The 26,048-nt window shown below is 34.5% G+C and overlaps 3 protein-coding genes across 10 annotated transcripts in view; 2 read left to right on the forward strand and 1 right to left on the reverse strand.

Moving 5' to 3' along the window:
- Positions 1-3,385, forward strand: part of LOC111490058 (coiled-coil domain-containing protein 12-like) — an 8,195-nt gene extending 4,810 nt beyond the window's left edge. For 6 of the 7 annotated variants that reach the window (XM_023138514.1, XM_023138510.1, XM_023138513.1 and 3 more), the window contains exons 3-5: positions 380-506; positions 612-726; positions 1,714-2,055. In XM_023138514.1, the coding sequence (XP_022994282.1) occupies positions 380-506; positions 612-726; positions 1,714-1,778 (307 nt within the window). In that variant the 3' untranslated portion in view covers positions 1,779-2,055. Of the gene's footprint in view, positions 1-379; positions 507-611; positions 727-1,713; positions 2,056-2,079; positions 2,169-3,166 lie in introns of those variants that run through there. The other variant, XR_002719490.1, reaches the window with a different exon arrangement.
- Positions 2,918-10,331, reverse strand: LOC111490057. Of its 2 annotated transcripts, none has more exons than XM_023138507.1 (13): positions 10,079-10,331; positions 9,288-9,399; positions 8,453-8,724; positions 8,285-8,359; positions 8,139-8,200; positions 7,856-7,991; positions 7,101-7,197; positions 6,719-6,785; positions 6,311-6,409; positions 5,309-5,398; positions 4,478-4,632; positions 3,338-3,439; positions 2,918-3,234 (listed from the first exon to the last, which is right to left on the reverse strand). In XM_023138507.1, the coding sequence occupies exons 3-13, from the start codon at positions 8,703-8,705 to the stop codon at positions 3,084-3,086; spliced, it is 1,287 nt and encodes a 428-aa protein (XP_022994275.1). In that variant the 5' UTR covers positions 8,706-8,724; positions 9,288-9,399; positions 10,079-10,331; the 3' UTR covers positions 2,918-3,083. The 2 variants fall into 2 exon arrangements, with proteins under 2 accessions (XP_022994275.1, XP_022994276.1); XM_023138508.1 differs by having other exon boundaries at positions 8,142-8,200; positions 10,079-10,330.
- Positions 10,332-20,489: 10,158 nt separating this feature from the next.
- On the forward strand, positions 20,490-24,816 carry LOC111490341 (CDT1-like protein a, chloroplastic). Its single transcript, XM_023138925.1, has 7 exons — positions 20,490-20,600; positions 21,133-21,334; positions 21,517-21,636; positions 21,941-22,166; positions 22,858-23,626; positions 23,706-23,796; positions 24,599-24,816. Exons 2-7 carry the CDS (start codon positions 21,156-21,158, stop codon positions 24,651-24,653), a joined length of 1,440 nt encoding a protein of 479 aa, XP_022994693.1. The 5' UTR covers positions 20,490-20,600; positions 21,133-21,155; the 3' UTR covers positions 24,654-24,816.
- The last annotated feature ends 1,232 nt before the right edge of the window (positions 24,817-26,048 follow it).

Raw genomic sequence — 26,048 nt, forward strand, 5'->3', positions numbered from 1 at the left:
TTTTTTTTTTTTTTTTTTTTTTTTTGTGTGTGTGTGTCTAGTTCTAATAACATTTGTGCTTGTAGAGTTTAGGATGATGATAATGTGATGTGAATGATGGCGACATACAGCATAACTAAGCTTTTTTTATCTTTTAGGATATATTTGGTGGTTACCTTCGAAATGTTTCAATATGATTTGTCCCTTGCAAGGGGAAAATCTGTTACTATATAAATGACATTCGTTTATACATTAAATATCTGTTTAGTTTGATGTCATTGCCAACTCATTTGAAAAATTGACGTATACATGTTAAGTACCTCTTCCCTCTTGCTATGAGTACAAAATACAGGGGAGTTCATTTTTTTTCTTGATTCACTATTACATTATCCTTTCTCAGTAATCTTGGTATGAAATTTCGGAACTATGTTCCTCATGACAAGGAGCTCCAAGAGGGTAAGCTTGCCCCGCCTGTATTGCCTAAGTTTGAGGACCCTGTTGCTACTGAACCTCCACAATTAAAAGAGGTCATTTTGTCAGTTTGGCTTATATATGTGTGTGTGTGTGTGTGTTTTAACTGGCCTATTTTTGGATATTAATCTGTTAACTAAATTCCATCGGCAAAATTATAGGACCCATTTGTGAATATTGCTCCAAAAAAACCAAACTGGGACCTCAGAAGGGACGTGCAGAAGAAGCTTGATAAGCTTGAAAGACGTACTCAGAAAGCATTATATAAGCTTATGGGTGAGTAGAAATATTGGATTTGAGGTCTATGCTAACTTGATAACTCACTTTTCTATTCTCATTCTTTTCACTTGCTTCATTTGGTAGTGTTACTGGACTTAACAAATTGAAATTTATTTGCTTTGTTTGTCTGATATCTACAGTCAATTAGCATATATATAATATCATTTTTGTTTGTTGGTCCTGCTTCAGGGTTCAATGTATATATATATATATATATATATATATATATATATATATATATTATGTTGAACTTACGAACAAATTTTCTTGCTTCTCAACATGTATACAATCAAGAGTTTTTTATTATCATCATGCAAGCAGACGTATTCAATACAAACATGCATACTGAAATATGGGTTGCAACCTTTTACTCTGACCTTTTTTCAACTTAGAAAATCATTGCAGATATAGATTAAAGAATTATTGAAATAAAATATATTGTTGGAGTTATTTTAATTCTGTAAGGTTAATTTAGAGTATTTGGTCTGCAGACGCTTCTTACAATTTTCTTTTTTGTATTTGGTCATCAATTGCGGGTCTTATGATTTAAGAGTCTTCAATCTCAGTTTTAGCCTGAAGTTGGGGGGTTTCTAGGTATCGAGGGAAGTGGTGGTGCTTGGAGTAGAATGGAGCCAGTTTAAACCATAACCCTCTAATCTTGAACATTATATATACTGAGTAACTCATGAAGATATTGAAAGCTATAGCAAAGATTGTAACATCTTTTAGTTGGCCGGTAGCGTGTTATTTAATTATTTTCAAAAGAACATTATATCACAAATATAAGGTAAAGAATTTGAAACTAAATCTTTAACTGACATGTCTTATACACTTGGTTATGTTCAAGTTGATGCAGGATTCCCCTTATTACAAGACTAATTATTATAATGAATCATAAAAATGGTAGAACTCTGAAGTTACAGAATGTTTGAGCTCCGTGCTTGCTTGGCTTTATGAACTTTCTTCTTGTTCAATTTCTTGTAGAGGAACAGGAAAAGCAGAAGCAGTCAGCTGAAGGAGATGATGACCAAAATGGTACAGAGGGATAGTATGCCACACGAGTCTTGAGCTCTCAAATGTTACAGTCCGATATGCTATGAAAAGTATATCATTGAAGAAAACTGGGCGTTACTTGGCTCATAGGGTCAGTTTTTCTGTGACCTTTTTTTATCTTTCTTGGCTGCAAATCTTTAGTTTATCTATTGTTTGCTTATGTGGTGTCCATTTGACTAATTTACGCCCCTTGGTGTGTCTCATACTGGATACTGATCTGTAATTTATCTACACTGCCTTATTATTTATCAACATTATATGCTGTTTTTTGCACATTAACTTCGCATATGATTTCAGTTAGACGTTTGCAAACGTTTCACGGTTCGTTGCATATGTTGTGTTGGGGCAGCAACCAATTTCCAGATGACTTCAGATGGAAATACAAGGTGCTTATATGATAGTTGACTGTTTGATGAAGTTGTCTATTTTCAGTTTTATTTTTAAACATATTTTTGAAATCGGACGCACGTTTTATTTTATTTTATTATTTTCTCCTTCTTTCCAAAGGATGAGTTAAAAAAATTAGGTTTATGCTATCAAAATGTTACTTTCTTCTGGACACATTACCAGTTTTCCTATTTAACATATTTCCCTCTCTAAAATTTGTTTTTTTTTTTTTCCCTCACTTTTCTATTTTTCTCACTTCAAAATTTTCTTCAGAGAATTTTCTTCCCTTCTATTTAGAACTTTTATCAAACTTTTCTACTCTTACTCGTTAATTTGTGTTCCTTTATAATCTTTCTGACTATTCTTTGTTAATATATATATTTTTTTTTTTTTGCTTCTAAAGAAAATATCAAATATATTTTATGGTTTTTTTTATAGAGAAAACATAGATTAAATTATTAGTTTAGTCCTAAACTTTTATGTTTATCTATTTGATCATTACTTGTTGAATTTTGAGATTTGAGGTTCTAATTTTAAAAGGTGTTTGCTTGGCCATTTAAAACTTTCAATTTTAGGTCCTATGGGTTTTGTATCTAGATTTTTTAGCTTTTCTTGATCTTATTCAAAATTTAGGCTCTTATATGTAATAGACCAGAAAATGTTTAAATTTTTTAAATATATTAAAAAATTATTAGACACAAAATTTAAAGTATGTTTTATTTTGGAGAAACTTGGAACTCTTCTTGCAAGATACAAACTAAACATGAATTTATTAAGTAAAAAATGGAAAAGGGGAACTTAAAGACAGGACTTATGGATACACACAATTGAAGAATGACGAGCCTTCCCTTGGAATTACACACCGTTTTGAGCATCACTTCGGTTCAGTCCTGTATAAACGTGTGCACAATATCTTATCTTTGATCTCCCCTTAATTGTTTAGTGGCAATTTGTCCTCTGTTTATATTCTCCTCATGGAATGAGGGATCCACCGCAGGAAGCTGGAATTCATCTGGCTTCAGGGCAAGGGCAAAATCGGGCAACGTTGGTGCAGTTTCAACGATTCTGTAATTGGTTAATTGGTTAATTTACAATGCAAAATGATGGCTTGGTTTCTTTTAACTAAAAAAGAGGTAAAATGAAGTTTTTCTGTTCAACGGAAACTTACTTTTGGAAAGAGTACAAGTCGCGGTTTATCCGTACTTTACTTGAAGCATCTTTTGGAATCTTTTCTGATAGATACTTCATGGTTCCAAAAAGTGGCGGATTTCTGCATGGGAAATGCAATCGTTATAAAAACAATTTTCATCATTATATTTAGTCTCTCTCATGTTCAAAATAAGTAATGACTTTTGAGTGCTACAAAATTATGCATTGCATTGGATAAAAATTGTTTGGGTAAAACATTGTCTTCTTAAAACTAACATTTTTGGTCCATTAGATTTAAATTTGGTTTCTATTAGATTCTTGAGGTTTTAAAAGTGACATGTTGGGTCAAATTTTGAATTTAATTTCTAATTAGCCCCTCAAATTCAAAATTGGTTTCTAAAAGGTCCATAATTGGTTTCTAAAAGGTCTAAATTTGGTTTCTATTTATGTTGGTACCCAAAATCTGAATTTAATTACTAATTAGTCCCTCAAATTCAAAGTTGGTTTCTAAAAGGTCCATAATTGGTTTCTAAAAGGTCCATAGTAAAGTTGACATTAACTGACCTACATATATTTTATTTTTTATATTTGGGATTAATTAGAAACTAATTTCAATCTTCAAGGATAATTAGAAATCAATTTGAAACTTTGAAAACAAAAACCAAACGTCACTTTAAATAGAAATCTAAAGGGCCAAATGAAAACTAAATGAAAACTCTTAGGGCCGCATGAAAGCTAATTTAATATTTAGCATCAAATGAAAGTAAATCCAACTCTCAAGAACCAAAGGGGATAGTTTAAAATATTTAGAGACGAAATAGAAACTAATCTCAAATTTCGAAGATCCAAAGTGTATTTAAAGCAAAGATGATATCAAATCTGGTTTAAAATTTTGAGTAGGATTAAAATTTCTGTACAGCATAAATATAAAATTTCAACGAAAAGATAAAGTTTTAAAGCCAAATTTAAACAAAAGATTTGATGGTATGAAAATCAAATAAAAGGAGTGTAAATATATTAATGCAAACCTTTATAAATGACATTGGTTGGAAATTCTTTTGACTTTTCAAAATAATATGACCTCTAAAAAAGATAGAAAAATTAGAAACACGTTACGAAAGTGCTAACAGAGAACAGCGAAAAAACAGAGCAAAAGTACCTTGATAATGGAGAAGCGGAGTTAAATGCGTCACATGCCTTTTTACTTTCTTTAAAGAATTCATCCGCGGCTTGCAATGCGGCTACAGCCATCCCATGGGCTTTCTCTGTGTTTCCCTCGTCAAGTATCAATCCATGATAATAATATGCTACAGCCTGTTTATGATTGAAGAAACCCAAAGAAAACTAGTAACTTAGTTCTGGATAGCTGTTTGCTAGGTTATGAAAACTGACGGTACTAACTCAGACGACTGTCCTAAATTAACGGTATCAATTATAGTTATAGATGACATAACAAAGTTGTAGACTTGGAAATTGAGATAAGCACCAAAGATGCAAATATCTTGTGAGATCCCACATCGATTGGAGAGGGGAACAAATGTCGACGCTCACCCCGAAGGGGATGGATTGTGAGATCCCACGTCAGTTAGAGAGGGGAACGAAGGAAACCCTTATAAAGAATGCTTTGTTCTCCTCTCCCTAGCAAACATGTTTTAAAAACATTGAGGGAAAACTAAAGAAATGACAATATCTGCTAGCAGTGGACTTGAACAAAGATCAAATTTTCAAGTAAAATGGAATTGAATACGGTTGCAGGTTTCTTAATCAGCAGAGAGCAAGAAATGGGCAAAAGATTCAATAGAAATATTTAATTGATACTCCCTGGTATACTTTGTTATAAGTGGGCTTTTATATCTCAATATCTTTTGGGGTGTCATATTTAGCTACAAGTATTCTCGATGATTTTAATTAATCAATGTTGTTTATGTTTTAATATTAAAAAAAAAAAAAAAAAACGAAGTGAAGTTGGGATATAAATATCAAAGCATACCTTTGCTTCAATGTATTTCCATTTAACAAAGAGGCGGTGCTTCTCTCCCCAACCATTTGATAAGGGTTGGTTCATAATGTTATCTTGGGCCTGAAAAACAAGCAGAGTATATGAGCTGCTATTTGAACAAATAGATAGAGAACAAAGTTTTAAACGCATCACTACCGATTCTAAATCAGTATTTAAGGAAAATAAAATTGGTCAATACATGAACAAAGTAATCCAACATCCAGATGGCTTCCACATGAATTGGGAAATAAATTCTAGTAAAGATCCAATGAATGCATTTGCAAATGATCTGATAGGTCAAAATGTTTCAGCATTCTAGAATTTGCCTCTATTTTATGCAGGAGAAAAATCGAGCCAGGTCCTGTGTATTTTCTTCATTTCGGACCGATAGAACGCTTCATGTTCATGTTGGTGTTACAGTAGCATGAAGGAGCTAGTCATTTAGTTATAAGGAAGAAAATAACAAGACTCTAACAATGATAGACACAGGCTACTTCCATGGTAGACGACCGAAATCCAAACATACTTGGATGCGGCATGTGTGAAGTTCCTATGGGGTTGTTTGTTTCAATGTTTACATGGAATTAAGATTCTTGGAAACGGAATACTAAGTGGACACGAAGTATCCGAAAACTATTGAATACGAATCCTATCATTTTAATTTTTTTATCATTGCTTGTTTCAATGTTTCAATGCAAATCTCAATGTTACAGGTACATAGTAAGACGCAATGTACGAACTAAAATGAACTCTATGAACGTGATAGGATTGTATGTGTTAATGTTTAACGTGTCGTTGAATCTGAAGATTACCAATGCTGGGATTTGTACCGAAAAATATGCAGATACAGTAATCACTTTTTGATCGTTATAGTTAAAAAGATGAAACACATATCAATGACACTTGACTTGGTCAATAGAGATCAGTGTTCAATAGTTACTTGTATAGTAATCTATTAACCAAATAGTGTAATAAATTAAAGAACAAACTTACTTGCTGCCAATATTTTACCATCTCACATGAAAGCCTTCGCTTCACAGCAAGAGTTGCTTTGGTGCTATCAATAGCCATTCCTAACTGAATATCAACTCCCTATGTCCGAGTTCATGGAATGGAATGTAATGAGCAGATAAAAAGGTTGAAGTAATGGAAAGTGCATAACTTATAAGTTAATATAATGAAAAAACTGAGCACGATCCAGCTTGGTTCTTGAACACTAAATTGTTTGGTAAAGATTGAAACAAAGTTGATCGAGCTAGTTCTCTTAGTGAACATTGGATATATTTTGATAAAAGGTTCAACATTTCAGACTCAATACCCCCCCCCAAACAAAAAAAGAAAAAAGGAAAAGTGCATCTAATCATGTGGCAGCCCATTGTTACGACATTCTAAACATAGTACCTGCCCAAGTGCATGCAGGCAAAGTCCTCGAAGAACTCCTTCAGCAAGGTCCACCGGTAGATTTCTCCTACAGTAGTACACGTGATCAATTGTAAGAATAAAACTGGAGATGCAAACATCTAAAAAAACTGAAGGTCAATCGGTTCTCAGTTGGAAAGAAACAAGAGGTTCTTTTGAGAATAGAGTTGATGATGGAGTTCTTTTGCTAGTTTGTAGTGAAGGTGGCTCTCAGTTATGTAATTGCTGCCTCTTTCGGTTTAGAGGATACTTAACCTACTAAATCTTGCGCGATATGTTTATTAATAAGATATGTTTGTATCAAATCAAAGATTAATAGGGACGGTAACAATGTTAAGATAATGAAAACTATTAATCTACAGACCTGAATTCAGCAGGCAACTGAGGAAGCACATGTCTAACCGCACAATCCAAATATCCTGCAGCCTTTACAAATATGTCAATTGAAGCTCGCCTACTCTCTGCAGGTAAACAGAAACCGCCTTTTAGTAATAAGGACATAAAAGTTTAAAGTTAAATGAAGTAGGAAGAAAGCCTGTTATCTTGGAAATAGCAGTCTGCATTAAATAGAAATTCCATGTCCTAATACACAGAAATATTCCCATATTTTGACAGTAGTGACCATACATCAATTCACATACAACTAAATGCAGACTTAGACCACTCAGTGGCAGGCATGAGAGATAGTGAACTATAAGGTTCCTTTCTACATCTTTTCAGCTCGAATTACATCTTTTACTGAAAACGAAAAATTCTTTCATTTAAGAAAATAAAATCACACTACATTATTATTCCATGGTCATCTAAATTAACTTTCTAGTAAGTAATCCTTGCATGTATGTGAGAGATTTATAGGAAATGAATGTAACTAATATGCCATATGATCATGCATTAGTTAAAAGTACTTCTTGTCTGCAACATAGCATGATATAGGTTAACCAAAACAAAATCTAGGTAAATTAAAAAATATGCATTATGCATTAGTTATCAATGCTTGAACAGGCCATTTGATATATATATATATATGTGCATATGCGGTTATAGAATCTTTTCTTAAGAAAAAGAAAACTATAGGCCTAAGCATATCATACAATCTCACAACATTCTGCAGAAAATTACCTTCTGATACTTTTGGTTGATAACCATCAGGAGATGTTCTAGGAAGAAGTAATAGGTTGGCCTGTGATAAAGATAGCATTGCCATCAAGTGCAAAACTGATAACACCTCATACCAAGCGTTGGACATGGCAGTTTCCTGCAAAAACATTTAAGTATTATTAGAATAGTAGAATCTCCTCTATGTTTGTTTTTCAGAAATCCTTAGGAAACTATATAAATTTCAAAGACGAAATTATTTTAACAAGAAGGCACAAAAATTATCAAGTAATTCCTCTGTCACGACAACCTCCAAATCATCCTCCTGATTAATCCATGCAAATTGTACTTTGTGTTGAAGCTGGTTTCCTATATGGAGCACACAAACACTATTCTTAGGCATTGTCGTGTGAGACATATACATCAGTCGGAATCAACTAAAATCTGGCTTACCATCTTTAACTAATCCCAAAAGAACGGGCAAATAATCTTCAAGAGCCTGCTGAAGATCAGCTAATGTTGAACCACCTAAAGATAACAGTACCATCTGGTGAATCAAAAGGAAAATAAAAAAGAGAAAATACACAGTTGTAAAGAGGATAAATTATTTTTATTACTAACCATGTTGAGTAGCAGTTTTTCTCCGCGTTCTAGTAATTGTTGGACCTTCCTGGCCAGCCATTACAACTATACGAGTTCTCAGAGCTGATAAACGTTCAACTAGATTTTTGGATAGATGATCACCAAGTGTCAGAGAGAAATCTACTGGTTTAGGAATGCGCAGACCAGGAACATAGACAGAAAGTTCCCCAATGTTTCCCGGCCTCCGCCTGTTTCCACCAGAATCTGCCGGCTTTGATACTAGGCATCCCATATCTCCAGATATGAAATTTCTGCCCACACAATATCAAAGGTTATTCATTAGTCTGAACTTTTACGCACTTTATACATTCATATGGAATAAGTAATCAATTCATCAAATTAGTCCAGGTATAGATCAAACGACGACAAATGAGCTGGTGATGAGAAATCGGTGAAGCAAAGAACTAAATTTCACAAGAGTGGTTGCCAGTTGGCAGCAAGAAAGCCAGAAATTAAATTAATAAATGCCAACTAAAAAAGCACAAGTAGTAGGTTATTCACGAGTAATACAAGCCACTCTTAAAACTGTCCACAAATTTTAGTGCGGGTCCTTTCCTTTCTAATACTAACAATAGTTCTTCGTCCTCATTCGTCTTTACTTTTTGACTGAAAATCAAATTATTTATTGCAAGAACTCCTTAAAATATAAATCCGTGCTCAATTAGTCAAACTTCTGGCAGATTCTTAACAAAATCGGTTCAAAGGATTTAAAATGAAGAAATATTTAAGAGCTTAAATCAAGACGAATACAAGAGTCACATGAAAAGCATGAGACGCAACAGTTGCCTTTTGCAGCTTTTTTTCTGATACCTACATTTTTGTCGTTTGTTTCTTTAACAACGAGAAGAATATATAAACAAGACGCGGATCCGGCAATGGCACAATTGATTTGGTCAGAAAGGCGGATTCCTCCTCTTGCACCGATTCTGCAAATACATAGTTTAAAAACGAAAATGTGAAAATCACAGAATATTAGTTTCACAAAATTTGGAAACCTACAGAGAAAGTAACAAAATCAAAGAAACTTCAAAGAGTAGGAGCAAAATCTTCTAAAAAACTGCGATCAAAGGAAACTCAGGCAAGCTCAAGCAACAGCTGAAGAAATCAAAATTAAGCAAACACGTATAATCTTCGTCCATTCGCTATCGAGACGTTTATTGTATTGATGAGGAACCAAACCGTAATAGAGAATTAAAGGTGAAAAGAAGAAAAAGACGAGAAAGTAGGAGAGACGGAAATAGAACGGAGAGCGTGAAAGAAGAAAAACCAGAAAACTGCCGAAAATCAAGTATCGAGAGGTTCAGATATGAAAAAATTCATCATAACATGGAAATGCAAAGCTCGAACTCGAACGCGAACTCGAACTAGAAAAGAACCGCAGACAAAATTTTCAAAGAGAATGAAGCAAAAGTTCCGCCAAAAATCTATGCAGAATACATTAAAATGAGAAGAGATGAAGCTTTGAATTCCAAGAAAACATCCAGTATCCAAAATCGAAGAACTCGCCTCTGTTTCACACAGTTCTCGAAGCAGCTTCCAAAAACATCACAAATGAAAATCACGCGCAAGGAAATGAAAATATGCAAACAGATAAAAAAATCTCACCATTAAACACCGAAGCTCCGGCAATTCTCAATTCAAATGAAGTCAATCTTCAAAACAGAGGAAGTGAAACCCTAAGAATCCAAGCATTCTTCAGCAGAACAAACCTCCAAAAGTTTCAACCTCAAGCAATTACTGTTCACAAAGGCAATCGAAGAAAGAAATGGAGAGAGAAAGATTGCTTTTGCTTCTTTGTACTTCGCTGTATTTCGGGTCCCTTGAAGACTGAATTTGAAGCATTTTAAAACTACGCCTTAAATAGTTGTTCAACTACAAGACAATCCAGCTTCCCTTAAATAATAATGGCGTCTATTTATATGGCGCCCAACTCTCTCTCACTTCCACCGTTATTGTTTCTCTTCAATCTTTTCTATAGCTGAGTTTATAATAAATATTAACTATTTAATCCATTTTAGGTTAATCACTTTAATTTATTAAATATTTTAATTATGCTTCGATCAATTATTTCTGGTAGAGATGTCTATCAGGAAGAGAATTAGGTCGGGACGGAGACGAGAATGAGGGATAAAATCCATGTACCCAATCTCGGTCTCATTTACCTAACTAGAAGAAACCTCTCCTCACTCCCTCATCTTTCTTCATCTAACCGCAGATTTCTCGTTCTTGTACGAGGTGGATCTCTACAAGACATTGGCCTACAAGTTTAACGAACGAGAACGGGGAATATAATTTATGTCCGCAGTCTCAGTCTCATTTATCTAATCGAAAAAATATCTCCCCACTCCTTCCTCATTTATTTATGTAAACCGAGATTTCTCATCTCATGCGAAATAGATCCCTACAAGACACCAAACCTACAGGTTTAATGAACGGGAACCGAAAATATAATCAATGTCCTCAGCCTCAGTCACATTTATTTAACTGGAAGAAATCTCTCCCCACTCCTTCCTCATTTCTTTATCTAAACGGAGATTTCTCGTTCGTATGAAGCAAATCCCTACAAGACACCAACCCTACGAGTTTAATGAACAGGAACGGAAAATGTAATCGATGTCCATAGTCTCGGCCTCATTTATCTAACTATAAAAAATCTCTCTTCACTCCCTCCTCAGTCTTCATCTAAACGGAGATTTCTCATCTTGTACGAGGCGGATCCCTACAAGACACTAGCCTTATAGGTTTAACAAACATCTCTAATTCATCGATTCAAACCTCACATATGATCGAGGGTGTATTTGGTTCGTGAACTAAAAACAATAAATTTTAAATAAAAATCGTTGTTGTTAGTGTCAACTAATCATCGACATGGCAAGTCAAAGGATGAAGTATCCAAAATCAATCATGTACTTGTTGTATGATCAGTCGATCCTAATAAATAGAAAATTTTAGATAAATATATATTATTATTAATTTATTTATGAACATGTTTTATGTTACAAATTTTTCATGATTATTATTTTATAATATCTTTATTAACCATGAATTTATGACATGAAATATGTATTTATTAGAAAAAAAATTATAATTTTAATATAATTTTGCATTTAATCTTACAAACAATGATTGACCTGCGTCATTATATTTTATTCTTAAATCTCGAATCCAATGTTAAAATATAAAATTATATTATGCTCTTTGTTCTTCCCTCCTTTGATGTTATTTTTATTTATTTTATGTATTTTATTATATTATAATATTAATTAAAGATATAATTAAATTAAATGAATAATTAATGACTTTAATTAACATCTTTATTACAGTTTTATATCTTACTTTTCGAAATTTAATAGTCAATTGTTCATTTAATTCAATTTAGTGTTGAACGGAAAAAATATTAAGTAAAATAAAATTTTAATTAAAGTGTAAGTAAATTTTTTAAATTTAAAAAAAAATCTAAAAAATACTCCTGAAAGAAAATTATAGAAAAAAAATTATTAATACCTTCGACTTCAAAATATATTTCTAGTAATATTAATATATTTTATTTTTATTTAAAAATAAATAAATATATATATTTGTCAATATAGACAAAAATTGTATAATTCAAGTGGGAGAGGCTGCTAACACTGGAATGCAACGTAATCGCACTTACTTTTTTTGGTGCTTATACCACCAAACCCATTTACCAATTGATTTTTAATTTTTGTTGATTCGATTAAAATTTGTGTACTTAAAGTAAAATTAAAAAGTTTTAATTTAGATATTTTTTTTATATTAATTTTAACAAAATTTGTATTAAGGTACGTGTAAAATTAAAATTTTAAAATTATAACTACACTGAATAATTTTTTATATGCGTCCCTAATATTTACAATAATAGTTGCAAATCACTGTCATCTGTATACAAAAAATAATACTTCATTTTATTTTAAACTATATAATAAATCTTATTTGTTTAAAAAGTGTTAAGGATAGTTGACCGTTCATTAAGGCAAATATCTAGATATTTGCCTTACATTACGGGTTACCATATTTTCTCTTTTACTAAATGCAAATATATTGTATTCATTTATTATTCTTTCCTTTTATCGCTATTTCCTTATTATTTGTAATTTACCTTATTTCTGTATTCTGTAAATGATTATAAATAAGAGAACTCTCACCACCATTTGGGTGTGGTGGATTAATCAAACATTCACATGGTATCAGAGCCCTTTCGGTTTAACAACCCTGATCCTTTCTTCTCTATGGCTTCCGAATCTTGTTATCATCTTCTTCCTTTCAATACTCTAATCCATATGATCACCATCAAACTTTCTTCCTCCAATTATCTTCTTTGGAAAAGCCAACTTCTCCCTCTTCTTGAGAGTCAAGACATGCTGGGCTATGTCGATGGAACTATGGTTCCACCACCTCGCTTTGAACCAGAAACCTCCTCAACATTCAACCCCAAATATTTGGCATGGAGAGCAGCCGATCAACGACTTCTCTGTCTCCTGCTCTCCTCTCTCACTGAGGAAGCCATGGCTGTTGTCGTTGGTCTCTCTACTGCACGTGATGTTTGGCTTGCGTTGGAAACTACGTACAGCCATCAGTCAAAAGCTCGTGAACTGAGACTCAAGGATGACTTGCAGTTGATGAAACGTGGCACAAAACCTGTTGCTGAGTATGCCCGTGCCTTCAAAAAAATTTGTGACCAACTTCATGCCATTGGCAGACCCGTCGAGGACATTGATAAAGTGCATTGGTTCCTTCGTGGACTCGGCACCGAATTTTCAGCTTTTTCTACTGCTCAGATGGCTCTCACCCCTATCCCCTGTTTTGCAGATCTAGTCTCTAAAACTGAAAGTTTTGAGTTGTTCCAGCGCTCCCTTGAGTCCTCTGACTCCACTCCTACAGCATTCATAGCCACTAATCGTGGCCGCACCCATGAAAGTCACCCTGCTTCCTTTACCAACCAGCGAGGTCGTTCTTATTCTCACAAAAACAACTCTTCTAATCGAGGACGAACCCACTCAAGTCAGGGTCGTCGACCACCTCATTGCCAAATATGCCGCAAAGAGGGCCATTATGCTGACCGCTGCAACCAACGGTATGTTCGACCTGATTCTTCTCATGCTCACCTTGCTGAAGCCTTTAACACGTCATGTTCTATTGCTGGACCCGATGCTGCTGATTGGTTTTTGGACACTGGAGCTTCGGCCCATATGACTGCCGACCCATCAATTCTGGATCAGTCTAAAAATTACACGGGTAAGGACTCTGTGATTGTAGGAAACGGTGCATCCCTACCCATTACCCACATCGGTACTCTTTCTCCTGTTCCAAATATTCACTTATTAGATGTCTTGGTTGTCCCTCACCTCACTAAAAATCTTCTTTCCATAAGTAAATTAACGTCTGATTTTCCTCTCTCCGTTACATTTACTAATAATCTTATTACTATCCAGAATCATCAAACAGGAAGGGTGGTGGCAACCGGTAAAAGAGATGGAGGGCTATATGTGCTGGAGCGCGGCAACTCTGCTTTTATTTCAGCCCTTAAAAACAAATCTTTACGTGCTTCATATGATTTATGGCATGCTCGTCTGGGTCATGTGAATCATTCTGTTATTTCTTTTTTAAATAAAAAAGGTCATCTTTCTCTTACGTCTTTATTGCCTTCTCCATCATTATGTAATAGTTGTCAGCTTGCGAAAAGCCATCGATTGCCTTATTCCCGCAATGAACGTAGGTCGTCTCATGTGTTAGATCTTATTCATTGTGATCTTTGGGGTCCTTCTCCCGTCAAATCAAATTCGGGTTTTCTTTATTATGCTATTTTTATTGATGATTATTCTCGATTCACTTGGTTTTACCCTTTAAAATTTAAATCTGATTTTTTTGATATTTTTCTTCAATTTCAAAAATTTGTGGAAAATCAATATTCTTCTCGTATCAAGGTATTTCAAAGCGATGGTGGTACCGAATTTACTAGTACTTGTTTCAAAACTCATTTACGTAATTCTGGCATCCACCATCAACTCTCTTGTCCATATACACCTGCTCAAAATGGTCGTGTTGAGAGAAAACATCGTCATGTGACTGAGACTGGCTTGGCCCTTCTCTTTCACTCTCATCTTTCTCCTCGTTTTTGGGTTGACGCCTTCAGCACTGCAGCTTATATTATCAACCGGTTGCCTACTCCACTTCTTGGAGGTAAGTCACCCTTTGAACTCCTTTATGGCTACACTCCACATTATGACAATTTTCATCCCTTTGGTTGTCGTGTTTATCCTTATTTGCGTGATTATATGCCTAACAAGCTTTCTCCCCGCAGCATTCCTTGTATTTTTTTGGGTTATAGTCCTGTTCATAAAGGGTTCCGCTGTCTTGATCCCGCCACCACTAAGCTATATATCACCTGCCATGCTCAATTTGATGAAACTCACTTTCCTGCTATCCCTAGCTCCCAAGCCCAACCTCTTTCCACTATTCCTATTTCAAATTTCTTGGAACCACATCTTCATCATATTGATTCATCCCCCCCTACCACTTCATCACCGCACATTCCTCAATCCAGTTCATCCCCGTGTGATATTTGTTCTGACCTTGTAGATGAGTCTGTGCAGGTTGATACTTCTCTTGCAGGTTCCACTTTGTCACCCTCGACTTCTAATTCAACCTCTATTGAACCTCCTGTTGATTTCTCTTCTTTGGGCACTCATCCTATGATCACACGCGCCAAAGCTGGTATATTCAAGACTCGTCATCCAGCAAATCTTGGTATGTTGGGCTCATCTGGACTTCTCTCTGCTCTTCTTGCATCCACTGAGCCAAAAGGATTCAAATCTGCGGCTAAGAATCCTGCTTGGGTGGCTGCCATGGATGAAGAAATTCGAGCGTTACAACAAAATGATACTTGGACTTTGGTTCCTCGCCCTGCCAACACCAACATCGTGGGCTCTAAATGGGTGTTTCGTATTAAATATTTGCCCGATGGATCCGTCGAGCGTTTCAAGGCTCGTCTCGTTGCCAAAGGTTATACTCAGGTTCCTGGTCTTGACTACACTGACACTTTCAGTCCAGTTGTCAAAGCTACCACTGTCCGTGTTGTGCTTTCTATTGCAGTCACAAATAAATGGCCTCTTCGACAACTTGATGTCAAGAATGCTTTTCTCAATGGAACGCTTATTGAACGTGTTCATATGGAACAACCTCCTGGGTATGTTGATCCTCGATTTCCAAAGCATGTTTGTCTATTAAAGAAAGCTCTCTATGGCTTAAAGCAAGCTCCTCGTGCTTGGTTTCAGCGTTTTAGCTCATTTCTTCTCACACTTGGGTTTTCTTGTAGTCGCGCTGACACGTCCCTTTTTGTCTTTCATCAGCAATCTAACCTTATCTATTTGCTTCTTTATGTTGATGACATTATTGTTACCGGCAACAACTCATCTCTTATTAACAGCTTTACTCGCAAGCTTCATTCTGAGTTTGCTACCAAAGATTTGGGTTCTCTCAGTTACTTTCTTGGTCTTGAAGCTTCACCCACTCCTGATGGTCTCTTTATCAGTCAGTTAAAATATGCTCGAGATATTCTTACTCGTGCTCAGTTGCTCGATAGCAAACCAGTTCACACTCCCATGGTTGTTTCTCAACACCTGACTGCTGATGGTTCTCCTTTCTCTGATCCTACTCTCTACAGATCTCTTGTTGGCGCCCTTCAGTACTTGACTATCACGCGTCCAGATATTGCCTATGCTGTCAATTCTGTCAGTCAATTCTTGCATGCCCCTACTGCAGATCACTTTCTTGCTGTCAAACGTATTCTTCGCTATGTCAAAGGAACACTCCACTTTGGTCTTATCTTTCGTCCATCCACTGTTCCTAGTACGCTAGTCGCTTATTCGGATGCTGACTGGGCTGGTTGTCCCGATACTCGTCGTTCTACATCCGGCTATTCTATTTATCTTGGTAACAATCTCATTTCTTGGAGTGCCAAAAAGCAACCTACTGTATCACGCTCCAGCTGTGAATCTGAGTATCGTGCTCTTGCCACAACTGCTGCTGAACTTCTTTGGGTTACGCATATTTTGCATGACCTCAAGGTCCCTATTTCACAGCAGCCCTTACTCTTATGTGACAACAAAAGTGCTATTTTTTTGAGCTCTAATCCTGTTTCTCACAAGCGGGCCAAGCATGTTGAACTAGATTATCATTTCCTTCGAGAACTTGTTATCGCTGGCAAACTTCGTACACAATATGTACCCTCTCATCTCCAAGTTGCTGACATCTTCACAAAGAGTATTTCTCGACCTCTCTTTGAATTTTTCAGATCCAAGCTTCATGTTCGTTCAAATCCGACGCTCAGCTTGCGGGGGGGTGTTAAGGATAGTTGACCGTTCATTAAGGCAAATATCTAGATATTTGCCTTACATTACGGGTTACCATATTTTCTCTTTTACTAAATGCAAATATATTGTATTCATTTATTATTCTTTCCTTTTATCGCTATTTCCTTATTATTTGTAATTTACCTTATTTCTGTATTCTGTAAATGATTATAAATAAGAGAACTCTCACCACCATTTGGGTGTGGTGGATTAATCAATGCGTCCCTAATATTTACAATAATAGTTGCAAATCACTGTCATCTGTATACAAAAAATAATACTTCATTTTATTTTAAACTATATAATAAATCTTATTTGTTTAAAAAGTAAATAAAATAGAGTTCTATATTAATAAAAATATCCCTCCGTTTTACATTTTATTTAAAAAAATATTTTTAAAATTTAAAAAATTTAATGATATTTTTAAACTAAAACAGTCCCAAAAATACCTTAATTAATGAAATTGTTAATTCTTTATTTCAAAACCGTTTAAAAAATACTCCTAAATTTTAAAAAGTTTCATAAATAATATTTTTCTACCTTTAAAAAGGTTAATAATAATAAAAAATAAAAAAAAAATAAAAAATCGAGGGTGTTTTAAAAAAATATTTAGGAAGTTTTAAAAGTGTTATTTTTGTCTACATCTCATAAATTATCTTTAAACTTTTAATGTTATTTTTGAAAGTTCATGGAAATATGATACTAGTTAACATTTTTTTTTCCTTCTTAAACCAATTTAAAAGCGTTTTTTAAATTTTTAAAAAAGTTTAATAGCATAAATTCAAAAGTATTTTTGAAACATTTTTAAATATTTGAGAGTATTTCTTGATTTTTTTAAAATTTAAGGTATTTTTTATTATTATTATTACTTTACATTTTAGAGTAAAACGTTTAAAAATTTAAAGATATTTTTGAAATAAATGGCAAAGTTTGAGTGTATTCTTATTAACTTAATTCAAAATAAATAATTATTTTTAGACAATTTTGTACTGTAAAATTAAAACTAAATAATAAATAAAAAGTAATTAAATAATTTTATTCTCTTAAAGTTCAAATTTTAATATTGATATTTATTATATTAAAAATTACCAATTAAAAACTTTGCTTAGGGAATGAAAGAACGACTAAAATTAATAAAATCTTTAAAAATATAAACACGATTAATAATAATAATAATAAATAAATAAATAAATAAAGACCAAAACCATTTATTTACTTAAATAAAATGATTAAAGGACAAAACATCGGAATCGGAAGTGTTCTTTTTGTTTGATATCAAACATGGACCAATGAGAATGTTCTAGAATTTGGTCCCTTAAATATTAATTAAAATAAATAAATAATGCATTTTATATGTAGAAAAAACTGGCTAAAGAATGTTCCAAGCCATTGGTTTGAAAGACAAAGCATATTGTTGAAATAAATTAATTAAAATAAGTGAACGCAAAATAATAATAATTATAAATAATAATTAAATTGCAATTTGTACCATACGAGGATTTCTTTATATAAATATATATATATTAGTAATATCAATGAATTTGTCAGTGGGGAACTCCGTACAATCAACAGCAATGGTCTTTAAAATATAAATGTAATAATTGAAAGTACTTTATATTAATATACTTTATTTTTAGCTTGGCGTTATCTGTTCTTCAAATATGCTTTCAATTTTTTATTTTTTATTATTGGAAATTTGAATGAATATTAAAATATTTTCTTGATAAAATATGAATTACGGTCATAAAAAAATGATATAAAACAAACACATTTTCTAAAAACAAAAAAACAAAAAAAATAATAAATTAAAAAATTAAATAGTTATAAAAAAACACAATTAAATTTGATATTTGTGTTTTATTTAATTAAAGTTTTAAAAAAAATTAAATAATCTTTTTAACTTAAATTTTTTTATTTTCTATTCAATACATCACTAAACTTTAAATTTTATTATATTTATATAATTTTTTATTAGTTACAAAATTTAAATTTTAGGATTCAATTAATATTTGAAGTAGGAACGAATTGAGGCGGGTTCTAAAATTTAAATTTTAGGATTCAATTAATATTTGAAGTAGGAACGAGTTGAGGCGGGTTCTAATCATATGTTCGAGTTGATCGAGTTGACCTATCTACAAAATTTTAAACTACAAATCGAACCGAATTTTTTATCCTTCAGAAATTCAATACAAGTGTCGAGAAAAAAAAATCTAATCCAATCATCCTTTTTAGTTTGTGGATTAGGTGGTTTGAGTTGATCGGGTTATCGAGTCATATGAACATTCTTATATATTATATATATATTTTTAAAAAAATATTATGTAAAAAAAAAAACTCTCAAAAACCTTTTCAATGGTCGTATGTTTACTTTCACAATGCACAGATGAAAGACCGAAATTGACTGAACATAAAAATCCATAAAATCCCAAAACACTTTCTTCTGTCTCTACGCCGTCCACGTCGTCGGGCCTTCGAAAACGAAAGCTGCACAAAACGACACCGTCCAAACCTCTTCCAACGTCCACGTGGCGGCATACAATTATGACACGTAGTCGAAATTCAAACGACTAATCGAACACACTTCCTAAGCGTTGAAATTCGAGCATCCATGGGCGGTGGAAAAAAGTTGTAAAATAAAATGTTGTTTGAATTAATAAAAATATTAATTTATAACTATTTAAAAAATGTCATTGCATTAATTTGGAGGTAATATATTCTTGAATTTTTAAAATTATATTTAAACTATAAAAAAAATTATTTGTACCTTAAATTTTTTTTTTAAAACTTCAAAATATCATTAATTTTTAAAAATATTTTAATCATGGTTAGTGTTATGTTTAAAAAATACCATAAATTAAAAAAAAAAATCATAATATCCTTAAAACTAAAAAAAAAAAATAAAATAAATAAAATGGCTAATTGAAGAATTATCTTTTCAGTTTAACAACTTGCCTTCCTTGAAAATGGCTCAGTCAGATATATGGTCTAGTGGTTTAGTTGTTGCATAGTATTCGGTGCGTCCCCGACTGCCCTTGAAAATTTGGAGGACCGAGTGTCTCCCACGTCTGATTGTACTCATAATTGCATCAAGTCTCCAAGGTGAATAGCCTCTTGTCGATGGAACAACGTAGACAAGGGAAGTCGACAAAATGGATCTGTAACCTCGGGAAAATGATTAGCACGGGGTCCCAGACTTGAACCCTGTTAGATGTTGGTAGATTTCTTGAGCTACTTCCGCAGTGAGAGGTGTCACTGCGTGCTGATCCGGGAACGTACTGTGAACAGTTTCTTTATGGGCCTTCTCCAGACATTAAACAACCAACTCAGAATTAGTACCGTCAAAATATATGACTGTTTAACCAAACAAACCATTGCGATGGTCCCTCCTAATGCTAACCGAGCGTGATTTTTCTATTATTATTATTATTATTATTTTTTAGATAAAATAATAAATGGGAAGGGTGTAGAAACATATTTTGTTGGCCATTAAATAAATAATTCAGATCAAAAGTGTAAATGGGCCTGGCCCATATCGCCCACTTTTCCCAAGAAGCAGGTTTTCTTTTGGGCCTCCAACGGTCAAAAGCAAGGAAACAAGAAATTATATATAAATGGAGGGCCGCGGCATTCGAACCGAAGGCAAATTTCAATTGGAGGATTTTCCCTCCGTTCCAGTAATCAGCTCCTCCGCCCCCTTTCCTTACCAGATCCTCTTATTACTGCTACAAGTATTGATCCGCCATTGTTGGCTGAAGGTATTTCTCCCCTTTTTCTTCAATTTTTTTACTCCTTTAATTCTTGATTTTACCATTAGTTATTCCCAGTAAGGTTTTTGGCTGTAGACCAACTGTCGTATGCAAGGGTTAAATTCTGTAGTAATTTTTTTTGTTTTCACTAATGTTCTTCACGACCATCTGCTGTAATTTCTGGAAGATTCTCCATTCCAGGCCACGTAACGGGTAATTGTGGAAAGAAATTACTCTATTAATTTACTCATTTCTTCATTACTATCGAACTGTTAGTTTAATTTCTGATAGATTCTCCCTTGTGCTGAAGACTTATTTGATTAAATGTCTGATGGTCCTGAAGTGATTTTAGTTATGTGTTAGGATTAGGATAAGTTGGGGTAAATTCATATTAATCTTGGTTAATTCCTCGATTAATCCTTTATAATTTTAGTTTTCCTTTAAGGATTTTCGTTAATTCTCGAATCTGTGTCATGTATTCGATAGCTTTGATTGATTCTCGGAGAGAATTCTGATCTTTTATCGGTTTCGGCTATGCCAGTTTTTGATTCGATCGGTTGAAGAATGGGTGAAAAAACATGTGAAGATGGTAGCCATGATGTTTCAGCCATTGAAGCTAATCCTGTTCCATTTCCGCCACAGAAGGAAGGAGTTTCTGGTAACGTCGGATGTATGACACCGGAGAAGGGAGACGAGTACTTGAAAGGAAAGTTGAAGGAAGGAGGGATCAAACATCAAGAAAAGTGAGTATATTTTTACTAGATGCAATGCCTATAACATTCGACGTTTAAATCTTGTTTTGGATCTCGAGCTTTGTTTGAACTGCTTCGTTTTTCTTCCTAAACTTTTGAATGTTTTGTTTTAGTTCTTAAAATGATTCTAAACGATATAGAAGAGTTAAAACCAACATTTTAATTGTATGCAGATATCAAAGCATTGTAGAGTTGTTTACTTGCTTGATTTCCTCACTAAGGCTGCTTGGAATGCGCAAGAAGCTATCTACATTTCACAATGTATCCGGTCAGGTGTCGGTTATGAGTAAAAGGTATATTGTAGCGTTCGTTAATGAATCTACTGAGCTTTTTTACTGCTATCTCATCGCATTTAACCGATCAACTACGATCAATTTATTAATGTTGTGTCTGAACTGATAGTTTCATTGGGTTGGTGAAACAAAACGGTAGGTTGAAAGAAAATAACTCGAAAACGTGTAAAAACTTTTACTAGATTACGGTGCAAATCGAAATTGGAACGATCAAGGAAATGGACCGAATTAGTTCAATTTGATTTTGGGTGGATTTTGTTCGTTCTTGGTTGATCTAAGTTGATTCGTTTCGTTTCTTTTGCAGAAAGTTTTTACACAGACATCTAGCACAAATAGTGTACATCATTCCAGAAGTTGTGACTATTGATAAAGTGACGATTCATGACAAGAAAACGTCGTGCATGAAGTCGGAAATGATAATCAGTCTTCGATTTGATACCGTAAAAGGTCACTCCGAGTATTCCGATTTTCTGGCGTTACACAAAGTTTTCGCTTCAAGGGTAGCAAAATTCTTTGTCATGCATCCCGAGGTACTTTCTACATTATAATAAATTGTTATCTGAGTAGCAGCATTCAACACTATAATAAATTGTTCGAGTTTAGAGACGTTTTTCTAGCGTCCTAGAGATTAGGCGGTTTAGATATGTCTTCCATGGTCATGAAAATTTCATAGCTTAAACCTTTGCCTCTTAGCTTTGGGGTCGGAAAAACCTCTCGAGAATCAGCATGGATGGACTATGAGTCATTCCAAGAATGGGCTGCATAGAGATGCCTATTTAACCCTCGGAGCCCTGACCTCGTTCGGGAAATGAGTGAGAGAGTGGAGAGAGATTTCTTTCTATTAGTTAAATAAGGACGGGGATTATACTCTCTAACCCTAACTTTGACACCCACCAAATCCCTACCCCGCTCATTTTTTATATCTAAGGTATAAAAATAACTTATTATCTATTTATATTTTATTTTTTCTCCTTAAATATTAGATTGGAATATGAAAATTATCCATTAATAAATTCTTCAAAATGTTTTTTTTTTTTTGAAAAATTCCTTGTGGGATCCCGATCCTCGTTAATTCTCTACGGAGAATCTCTGTTTTGATTCCCACATAAATAAATGGAGAATTTTGTGGAGATGGGAATCATTATTTTGTTACATATGTGACCGTTTTACTAGTAAGCCAATTGTAATTTAATTATTTTTCTTATTTGGTTTGGCAACCAGAAAAGTGAAGTTCCGGAGGCGGCGCTACCGGAGCCCTTCAACCGGAGAAACATTACGTTCTCTCTCGAGCAATCGACCTATAATTCATCATCTGTGCCAATATCTGTACAAACCGAATTGTCTTTTGAAGACCTTTGTCCACAGTCAACCTGCAAGAGACATTTCTCTAAGAAAGCTGTTCCTAAAACAGAGCTATCAGAGCCTATTACATCTTCTGTTGCTGGTTTGCCATCTGCTCCAGCTTGTAGTCTAAAAGAGGAGGAAGATAATAACGATAATTTGCTCGAAGATCTTCCCGTGCAGTCGATCTCGCCTCGAGCCACTGCTAATTCTTCTGAGAGTCCTGTCGTCAAGCCTGCAACGTCTGCTTCTAGCAATATAATGACACAAACCCCGGTACAGTCGACACCGAAAAGATCGATGCTGCCGAGTTCTGATGTGAAAATGAGGAAAACTGCAAGTGTAGGAAGTTTATGTAAACCTGCAAAAAGGTTTCTCAACTTTTCTGGCATGGAAGGTGATAATGGTCCATTGAGTTTCAGTGTGGATGATTTGCAATGCTATGATATCAGGGAAAAGAGAAATTTCCATTACGAGCGTTACCGAACGGATTCTTCTAGTGGAGGAGTAACTTGTGAAGAATCGTCTTGCTTGCCCGAACTTGTTCGTGTTATCTACAACGTTTTCAAGTCTGTAAATTGCGCTTCGATTACCAAGGAGGAGCTGGTGCACAAGATTATAATGAATAGTCTTGATATTACAGAGCAAAGTATGTACGGTTTTTGTAAGTAATTTTGGATGTGAATTTGGTTTGAATTTTTGCTTGACTTTTACGTGTTTTCTTGTAGGAGAGGTGGAAGAGCGGATTGAGCAGCTCGAAAAGTCGGTCCCGAGTTGGATCTCCAAGAAATCGACACCTAGTGGCGATGTTACTTTCAGGTGAATCATTCAAATAACTTTTGTGACCTATATATATGATTCCCAAATGGTCTTCTTTGATACAAGATTTGCCTATGATTAGGATTTGTGCATATATAGGAAAAATGCTTCATATAGGTTTCTATTTTGCGGTACATGGGTACTAAGAGGGGTGTAAGTGGATCGGATCGGTTTTTTGAGTCAAAACCTACATTGAACCAACCCGAGGGCAGCCGAGTTTTTAGGAAATAAAAAACCGGTATCCAAACCTACATTGAACCAACCCGAGGGTTGCTGTGCTTTTGGAAAGTAAAAAACCGGTTTCCAAACCTACATTGAACCAACCCGAGGGCGGCCGTGCTTTTGGAAGTAAAAAACCAGTTTCCAATCCTACATTGAACCAACCCGAGGGCAGCCGAGTTTTTCGGAAATAAAACCGGTTTCCAAACCTACATTGTGGACCAACCGGAGGGCAGCCAAGTTTTCAGGAAATAAAAAACTGGTATCCAAACCTACATTGAACCAACCCGAGGGCAGCCGTGCTTTTGGAAAGTAAAAACCGGTATCTAAACCTACATTGAACCAACCCGAGGGCAGCCGTGCTTTCGGAAAGTAAAACCCGGTATCCAAACCTACATTGAACCAACCCGAGGGCAGCCGTGCTTTCGGAAAGTAAAACCTGGTATCCAAACCTACATTGAACCAACCCCAGGGCAGCCGACTCGACAAAAGATATATAGTTTTACTCGAACCGAACCCCACGTATTCGAACCAACTATGAATGCATTTGTGTAGCTTCTAATAACAGTGTCACTCTCTGCAGCATTAGCGGCAAAGAAGACTTAGAATCAGTGGTGGCAAAAACTGCTCCAGTTTGAGAAGCTCCCAAAAGGGTCACCACATTGTCTTGTTATGTTTTGTCTGTGATGCTATTTTCAGCCATTGTTCTTTAGAAGTTATTAAAGGCACCTATGTTCTACACATCTTACCTTAGAAAATACATTCAAATCAAAACAGCCCCATAAGAGTTATTTTTAATTCCATTTTTGGGACCATTGAAGGGGTGTTTGAATGACCTGATGATCCAAACTTCCCGGACTACTTAACCCAAGTTAGATTTTTTTTTTCCGGTTTCCAAAAAAATTTGATCATGTTCGTAAGTTCGAACTTTTTTAGTTGAGTCAACCTAACTAGCCTAACCTCTACTTTTAATGTTGTTATGAAGGTTAGTAATACTTCACATTTGTAACAAATGGTAGTGATGTATTGTGATTTGTGAATATTTTATATTTGAGTTTTTGTAGATTTTAGTTATTTATTAACGTGACATGGAATGTGAGTATATGATTTTTTTTAATAATTAAAAAACGAACAACATCATGACTCAACCCAACCCAACCCAACACATGTGAGACAACTCTTATGTGGCTTGGGTTGTGAACAGTGAGGTCTTACATCGATGATTGAAGACAGAAACTAAACATTCTTCAAGGTGTGGAAACCTCTCTCTTGTAGACTTGTTTTAAAATTGTTAGGCTGATGGTGATATGTAACGAATTAAAGTGAAAAATATCTGCTAGCAGTAAGTTTGGGCTATTCCAATGACGTCAGAACCATATACTGGACGGTGTACCAGCAAGAATGTTGGCCCCAAGAAGGGTGGATTGTAATGTTCTACATCGGTTGGAGAAGGAAACGAAGCATTCCTCAGGGTGTGTAAACTTCTCTTTAATAGATGCGTTTTAAAACTGTGATGCTGGCAGCGATATGTAACGAGTTAAAATGGACAATATCTGTTAGTGGTGGGATTAAGCTGTCGCATGAACCTTTTTGAGTCACCAATCCACTGACAACCAACCCCCTTAAACTGTTGTTTGGATGATCCTCTTCTCACAAGGATAAACGGAATCATATGAAAGTCATCCTTTTCTAGTTTTAAAAACTTTCATCTTCAAAGCCAAAAGACTATTAAAAACGACCACATGAGGGGGCAAAAAGTTTGACTAACTATTTAAAACTTATATCTACTCGAGAATCTGACATGTCGGTCTTAGAACATGATAGGCTAAAAAATATTGAGTATTAAGTTTGATATATTTATATTTTTTTAATATAAGCTTTGGTCAAAAGCTTATGGTTTGATTAGTCTTTTGCCCCTATACCCAAGTCAAACGAACGATTTACATGTCAATATCGTTGTGGACCTCCACCTGAGTTTCTTCTGGCTTCACCCCGCTCAAGTATAACTAGATGATTTGATCTGTCTTTTGTCC

Source organism: Cucurbita maxima, unplaced genomic scaffold (assembly GCF_002738345.1).
Source record: "Cucurbita maxima cultivar Rimu unplaced genomic scaffold, Cmax_1.0 Cma_Scf00015, whole genome shotgun sequence".
Taxonomy (NCBI): domain Eukaryota; kingdom Viridiplantae; phylum Streptophyta; class Magnoliopsida; order Cucurbitales; family Cucurbitaceae; genus Cucurbita; species Cucurbita maxima.